The sequence below is a fragment of the Trachymyrmex cornetzi genome, unplaced genomic scaffold, assembly GCF_001594075.2.
Source record: "Trachymyrmex cornetzi isolate Tcor2-1 unplaced genomic scaffold, Tcor1.1 scaffold357, whole genome shotgun sequence".
Taxonomy (NCBI): domain Eukaryota; kingdom Metazoa; phylum Arthropoda; class Insecta; order Hymenoptera; family Formicidae; genus Trachymyrmex; species Trachymyrmex cornetzi.
The window spans coordinates 15995-24692 of NW_017298289.1; the positions used below are offsets into that span (position 1 = coordinate 15995).

The window sequence follows — 8698 nt, forward strand, 5'->3', positions numbered from 1 at the left end:
GCAGTTTAACTAAAAAAGGAAGAATGTTTGAGCATTATATAATTAAAATACTGATATTTACACGTTAATTTCAATCTTCCAATACCCCATATTCATTGAATTTAAGCACTATAATAAGGTTAGTTAGATTACATAATATAAATATTAGCTAGATGAGGGATTTCACATTTAATTCACTGATTACTAGTGGCATATTTGGCACTGGTATCAGTGACTATCCACTGATTCAGATTTAGAGAGTAAGAAACTCACCAATCACAGTTGAATGTGAGAAGAATAATCGACTGTGAATTCTGTACTCTTACTTACTCTGTGTGTTGTAGACGACGCATTATATACAATGTAAAATCTGTCGTACTCACTTTATTCATTCCACCTCGCCATGGCTTATTTGGCCGTGCCTGCGGTCTCTCTCGCGCCGTCGGGTATTTCTCTTGCGACGACGTCGTCGCCCGCGCTGGTGGCATCGTTGTCCGCGCTGATGGTCGCGTCGTCCTTGCAGGTACCGGATACGGCGTCGTCGCTTCCAATAATGACGACGTCGTTGCTGCCGTTGGTGACGACGTCGTTGCTTGAGCTACTGACGTCGCCGCTGGTCTTGTAGAGGTTGCCGAAACCTGACGCGACGACGTCAGTAGCAGCTCCTTGGCCACTTTCCTTGTCACCACCTTCTCAGGTGGTGACAGGAACGACTTTTGCGTAGCGCGCGTGCCTTCTTCACTTTTATCTGAAATGAATATAAATATAAATATATTTCAAATATAAATATATTTCAAAAATTATGTTATTAATCAATTATGGCTGCGGTCCGTTTTTTACTGCGAGGATTGAAAATCTGTAGTTGATGTTACGTATATTACAGATTTTCCACTCGCAATGAACAACGGAATGCAGCTTACAATTTTCTTCCAACGGATATATTATTAAAATTTACATACCGTCTTTTTTACAGTGTGTAAATTCTAATTGCATATTCGTCGATTATAAAAGTTCAATATTTATATTACAGTCGTTAAGAGTTACAGAATAGGCTTCTAAAATTGTTATAACAAATTAGTCAAATGTACGTTACTTACATTTTCGTGTGGATTTGTTCTCCATCTCGCCAACTGTAGTGCCACTTATACCACGTCTCACGAACGAATGGTCTCACGATGTCTGGACCTTGCTCCGTACTGAGCTGAGAGTAGAAACTGTTTTGTTGCACTTCAATTGTTTAAACAAAATGAAAATCGCTGTTTTCGACTGCGCGGCGCGTCGCGGCGGTCCGCAACGCGACGGTTCGCTCCTTACCCTCCACACAATGAAATCTGTCTACATGCATAGGACAGCATGATAGTAATGTATATACGTGTGCGCTCAGTATCTGGCTATATTCTTGATCTGAGTGTAAGACGGCTCGAAATGCCGTTTTCTCACGCACTGTCAATGACATATATGTTTATGTGTGGCGATTATATATACATACAAGGTGTCCTGCAACTACCGCATTATCTTCTAGAACGTGTATCTGAGATAATTTGAAGTCGAAAATCCTACAAAAATGTCGACGGGCTATAATACTTTTTAAATTAATAAAGTAAAATTAATAAATAAAATTATATTGGTGTCATCCTCTCTCTCTCGTCATAATTATATTAAATATAATAAAGGGCATGTAAGAGTCTAAATTACTAATTTTATGTTGAGAAACATAGAGTATATTATTATAATAAAAATCATTATATTCTAATCGATTAAAATTATTACATATTTCTCCCTTTCGATAGGCTCTCTCTCTTTACATGTAATAATTTTAATCGATTAGAATATAATGATTTTTATTATGTAATATATTTTATGTTTCTCAACATAAAATTTGTAATTTAGTCTCTTCTTATGCCCTTTGTTATATTTATAGTTTATTGAAGTAAAGAGCCTTTTGTTCTTATCAATTATATTTATCCTAATGTCGCTAGCATAATATCATCATAAAAAATTAATTGTAACATTTCCTAATAATTCAAGAACAATTGAATTATTAGGAAATGTTACAATTAATTTTTTATAATGATATTATGCTAGCGACATTAGGATAAGTTATAATTATTTTTATTATATATTTTTTAAGATTTTACCAATGTGACTGGGTTTTCATGATAAAGTTGTTTTGCATTCAAAATGACCCGATCGGAGTCTAAACATTTGTAATATTATTATTGTAATTAAATTTGTTCGTTGTAATACTGGTTCTATGTCCTGTTAATATTTATATTGTTTTATACATATTGAGCCTTTTATTATTACTTTATTTTATTAATAATGTTACTTATTTAAAAAAAAGTGGAAAAAACAGGGATCGATGATCGTGGGGGACCTTCGACACTCTAATCCCGTACCTTACGCCCGAGACCACGCAGAGTTCTTGCGGATCACCTCTGCGAACACGATATATAAAACACATAGAAAATCGTGAATGAGATGATTAATGAAATTATAAGGATGATGTCAATATAATTTTATAGTCTGCAATTTAAACAGCATTTATAGAAATAATTTTTTATTTGTCTAACAAGGGGAGGGCGCGAAGTGTTACTCACCGATTTTGAAAAGGCTTATATATGTTAAAGTACTCTAGTAATAGAGTACTTTGGCAAAGGGATACGACCCAACTCTCAGCCGTTTTCGAGAAAAATCGGATTAAAGTTTACACCGTTCTGTATATACCGGTCCCGTTAGACCCATTGTCGAGAAGGCGGCGTAGCTCATTCGCTCAGTCGTGGACTACCGAGTCCTCGTCGAATTCTCGTCGAGTACACATCGCGCGTTTGTTTACGCCTCTTCATATAATAGACTAGTAGTGATTTGCCACTAATTACGTAGTTATTTCGTCCTCAGAGACGATAAAAAGTGAAAAGAAAGTCGTGAATATTAACGACGACTGGAATCTTATCATCGCTAATGAAAACGAAAAAGTTCTAAACAAGTTAACCTCAAATGTTGAGGACGCTAGTCACACTAATGCAGTCCAAAATACGATTAATAAGATAAAAAGAATAGATATGGATGATCTTTTGTCCCTGGGAGAGTCAAAATTAAAAAGGAAAATTATAGCCCTTAAGGCTAAATCGCTCAAGTGCAACAAGATAACGACAATACCTAACCTAAATCCACGTAACAATAAATTACGTATCTTGAATAGCCAAAAAACGATAGCCATGGTTTCTCCCAACAAGAAGAAAGTATCGAAAGACGTAACGGATAAGCTGAGAGCCGAGAATGAGAATCTCAAGACGGAAATACAAAAATTACAAAAATTACTTGCGGAAAGCATAAATCATACACGTGCAACAACCTGTCAACAACAAATAATGGATAACACAACAACTCAAAATAGATTCGCAATCCTGGGAGAGCCTATAAACCCACAGGACCTTCAAGAAGAACCCATGGAATGCCAGCCAAATGAAGACTTTGAAAACTACCTCAAGAGAAAGAATACTCAAAAAGCACAAGACGGTTTCACTAACAAAAATAAGAAGAAAAAACATCCTAAGGAAAAAGAGGAAACAACAACCCAAATAAAAAACCCCACCGACAGCACAAGGGAAAGGCAACCAACGCCGAGGAATAAAGAGAATAAAAACAACAAGCCACCGCCAATTAATATATTCTACCAAGACGCTAAGGACACAGTTTCTTTACTAAAAAAACAAATTTAAAAATGCGAATAATTTTTATATCAAAAGAAATAATAGCGATAAGCACTCCTTATATTTAGATAATACTGATAATCATAAAATTGCGATAGATTTATTAACAAGATGTAACTCTAAATTCTATACTTATACTAACAAATCTGAAAAACCAATTAATATTCTCCTAAAAGGTCTAGAACAATCATACCAGGAAAAAGAAGTCTTTCAAGAGTTACAGGCATTAAATATAGTAAATGTTAATTTCATTAAAGTCACAAGGTTTACAACTAGTAAATCCAAAAATGAAAATAGAATCTTACCTATGTTTATTATACAATTATCCCCGGATAGCGAGATTAATAACTTAAGAAAGATAAAATATTTATTTCATCAAGTTATCTCTTGGGAAAACTTGAAAAGAAAAGAGGTTATTCAATGTAAAAAATGTCAGCGTATAGGTCATGCTGCTACGAATTGTAATTTACCATACCGATGTGTAAAATGCGAAGATAAACATGAACCAGGAAAATGTAAACGCACGACAGGTGAGCAAGTTGATAGGTCCCAACTTTTCTGTGTGAACTGCAACAGCTATGGACATCCAGCTTCTTATAGGGGTTGCCCTAAAATAATTGAAAATAAAAAAAAATTTCTAAACCTAATCAATATTAGAAAAATTAACGTAGATAATAATAATAAAGCTAAAAATCACACTCGTGTTAACGATTCATTAATACGTAAAAATATTAGCTACGCGGATGCTCTAAAAACAAATTCGAATAATATAATAAATGAGCCTACAATGACTGAGGTTATTAAAAGTATAGAAGGACTCAAAAAGACAGTTGAGAACAATTCTAATAGAATTGACACGATAGCGACAATACTAGAAAAGATTTTGAATACTGATAATGAACAGTACAAAATATAATAACATTAGACACGGTCACGACAGGATTGATAACACAACTAAAATGAAAATTATATCGGTTAACGTAAATTCCATAATCAAAAATCAAAGAAGAGCTTCTCTCTTAAATTTGATAGATAGACAAAACCCTGACCTGGTTATGCTAAGCGAAACCAAATTAAACAAAGCGCATATCCTTAGATTCGAAAACTATCATGTTATAAGAAGCGATCGCAATGATAAAAATATAGGCGGAGGTACCGCTATTTTAATAAGAAAATCAATTAAATTTGAAAAAATAACGCTGCCCATAAATAAAGAAAATCAAAGATTACTGGAATATACTATAATTAAACGTAAATTAAAACCTAACATCCCTTTATTTATAATTACAGCATATGCCAAATGTGGTGGACAAAAAGAATTTATCCCAGAACTGAACAATTTATTTATGTCCCTTAAACTAAATAGTTTAGATAATTACTATATTTTAGCTAGTGATTTAAACGCCAAACATACGGATTGGAAGAACCGAAATAATAATGCGCGAGGAATTTCCCTAGTCAAATGGTTAGAAAAAAACACGATGAAGTATAAAATTAAATTCTTAAGCACCAAATATCCTTCCTATCCTAATGGACAATCTTTTTTAGATATTGTCATGATTGACACAAGACTAGCTTATCACGATTTGAAAGATAATACCCAACTCCCCAGCGTTCCTTATGATAGTGATCATAATGCTGTCATTCTTAAGATCCCCTTTAAAGACAATGAAGACCTAATTAGAGATCTCGATAGTCCAGGAGTTAAATTTGACTACAGACGAACGAACTGGAACAAATTTGAAAAAACACTACAAGAATTACACACTATAGAAATACCTAATAATAGAAATCTATCCTTACCTGAAATTGATAATTACTTACTGGATTGCAACAACGCAATATTAGAGGCTGTAGAAAAATCTGTACCTAAAATTAAAGAAATAGATTCATTAAAATCATATCTAAACCCAAAGATAATTAAACTACAGAAACAAAAAAATAAAATACTTACTCAAATACATCGACTCAATAAAAAATGGCCTAGGATAAATACATACAGAATGAAATCTCTGAAAAAAGAATTAATGAATTTAAAAGAACAACTTAAAATTCAATTTGCCTCTTCCATCAGTGAATATTGGAAAAAGAAAATTACAAATATCTCAAAGAAAGACTCGGCTAAAATGTTTCCTAAGATTAATAAAATCTTTAGAAAAAAAGAAATGGCGGAAATAAGTAATTTAAAAGTAGACGTAAACTCGCCTATTCTAGAGAAAGCAGGATTAAATGAAAATAACATTATAACAGATAATAACGGACTCGCAATTATTGATACTCTACAGGATAAACTGGATGTAATAGGTGCACATTTCGCTAGTATTAACAACAAATATTTTGATAATGAGAGACCGCAACTTAATAATATAATCTCCAAAGAAACAAATGCTTTCAAGGCTAAACTTAAGTGTGACCGAGAGCTTAATATTACGATATGTGAGTTCAATACTGACAATCCGGCCGATAATCCTAATCCGATCTTAGAAAATAAACAGTATTTCATTAACACGCAAGAATTAAACGTAAGATTCAAAAAACTAAATAATAAAAAATCCTACGGACTCGACGGAATCCCCAATATAGTACTAAAACATATGCCCATAAATTTAATACATAGTTATACTATTATTTTCAACAATTTGCTAAATTATTCGTTATTTCCGGAGAAATGGAAAACTGCCAAGGTTGTTGCAATTCTGAAAAAAAATAAAAATAAAGAGTCACCTGCTAGTTATAGACCTATTAGCTTGCTTCCTAATATTAGTAAGGTTTTTGAAATGATCATTAACGACCACCTCAGTAAGTTTTGTGACGCAAATAAGATAATTCCAGAATGTCAATTTGGATTCCGACGTAACTTTTCTACGATTCACGCTCTGAATAGATTGACCTCGGATATTAATTGGGCTCTCAATGACAACAAGTGCCTCGGTGCGTTGCTAATTGACCTTGAAAAGGCTTTCGATACGGTTTGGCTGGATGGTTTGTTATTTAAACTAATTAAAAATAAATTCCCTGTATATCTGATTAAATTAGTATGGAGCATGATTTCAGAACGCTCGCTAGTCACTGCGTATGGACACGAGCTGGCCAGAAACACATATAAAATACATAATGGATTACAACAAGGAACGGTTAATTCTCCCATACTCTTTAGTATTTATACTTCTGATATGTTAAAAATTTTTAATCTAAACCAAACCGAAAATCCGCAAGCGATCGCCTTTGCGGACGACCTGATTATATACCTGGCAGATAGCTGGACCTCTGAAATACAAAAAAAATTACAGGAAGTTTTTCACAAATTAGAATATTATTTTAAAACATGGAAACAAACAGTTAATATTGACAAATGTGAATCAATATTATTCAGACCTCCCTTGAATGATGCAAATCGAAATATAAGAAAAAACTACAAATTGTTTCAACTAGAAAGTTCGCTAACGAATGGAGAGAAAAAAATTCCGCATAAAAAACAAGTTAGATACTTAGGAATCCTTCTCGATGAGAGATTGCATTATAAAGACCATTTAGAGACTCAACTTAAAAAAGCCACGCAATCATTCATGGGCTTAAAGAGACTCTTTTACTCTAAGTATCTTCATACTGATGTTAAACTAATATGTTACCAACTCTTAATAAGACCTATTATTACTTATGGTTGTCCCATATGGTACAATATTAGTGCATCTCTCATGGAGAAGGTTCGGAAATTTGAAAGAAAATGTTTGCGATCCTGCCTGGACATGAACAGATGGCCGAATCTAATTATGAAAAATACATAAGCAATTTGATGCTATATAATAAGGCTAAAATACCCCGTATTGACAACTATATGTTAGGATTAATGCGTGACCACTTCTTACAGGCTAGTAGACTATTTCATAATGGTTTAATCTTTGGAGCGTTTTATCCGAATCCTATGTACCATCAAAAAACACTTTCCACGGGTTATATTCCCCCGGAAGCTTTTATATATCTTGATCAAAAAAAATACCTACAAGATGAAAATGGAATTCCTATAATTTACCATTACCCTAGACGTAATAGCAGAAAAAAAATAACATACCCTGAAAATACAGATAGCAATGACACGTCCATTACATGGCGATATGATATGTCCATCCCTGATCAATCAAACTTGGAAAAAAAAAAAAAAAAAATAGACTTAAGTACTGGTGGAATGCTAATGATTCCTAACTTATGTTAACATTGACCGCTGTACTGGCGAATAGCCATGCAGACAGTACGCATAGCACATATTTTTATATACTACTCATCTTCAGTTTTACACCTTTTGCCATTAGGCTAATTATTTATTACACCTTTTAATATCATTAATATTAATATCAGTTTTTTTTATGGTACATGTGACCTCCTTTTTTTACTGATGTCCTAAATACAATATATAGGCTTATAAACACTTACATATAACACCTTATTTCAAATATAAGATTACCTTTAGTTCTCTAGATAATATTGGCGGCGAGTGTCAGAGTACCGTCCGCCTGACTCAACTATTAATATTTAAATATCGTTTTTTTTTTGTTTATTAGACATATACTATTTAAAAATGTACTACCTTTTCAATAAACAAATACGTACACAGTCGTGGACTACCAATCTGTCGACCCGAGTTCGCTTCCTGCTTATTACACTTTTTTTTCCAAAAAAAGTTTTTTATTATATTATTATGTGAAATATATATTATATTAATATGTAAAATAAAATTAATTTAATTAACAACTGTTTTCATTTAAAATTTTCACTTTTAACTTCATTTAATATAATTCATTGAACATAATTTTTATTAACAATCTTATTATTTTACATGTTCTATCCGATATAAAACTAATGAAATACCGCTTTTAATACAATTATTATTTAATACAAGAGAAATATTTTATTTATCGTAATTTTATTAAGTTCGTAATTTCATCAACGTTAAGTTACTCCCTATTCCGATCCTATTCGTATATTTGTATACGTAACCTAACGGCCCCAGG

General features: G+C 32.8%; 1 protein-coding gene across 1 annotated transcript in view; it reads right to left on the reverse strand.

The window, feature by feature from the left end:
* The window catches only part of LOC108763332 (DNA-directed RNA polymerase II subunit 1-like), a 3863-nt gene extending 2762 nt beyond the window's left edge, over positions 1-1101 (reverse strand). Inside the window, exons 1-2 of the mRNA XM_018510838.1 lie at positions 1077-1101; positions 363-727 (exon numbers count right to left, since the gene is read on the reverse strand). Coding sequence (XP_018366340.1) covers positions 363-727; positions 1077-1101 — 390 coding nt within the window. The remainder of the gene's footprint in view (positions 1-362; positions 728-1076) is intronic.
* Positions 1102-8698: the final 7597 nt, after the last annotated feature.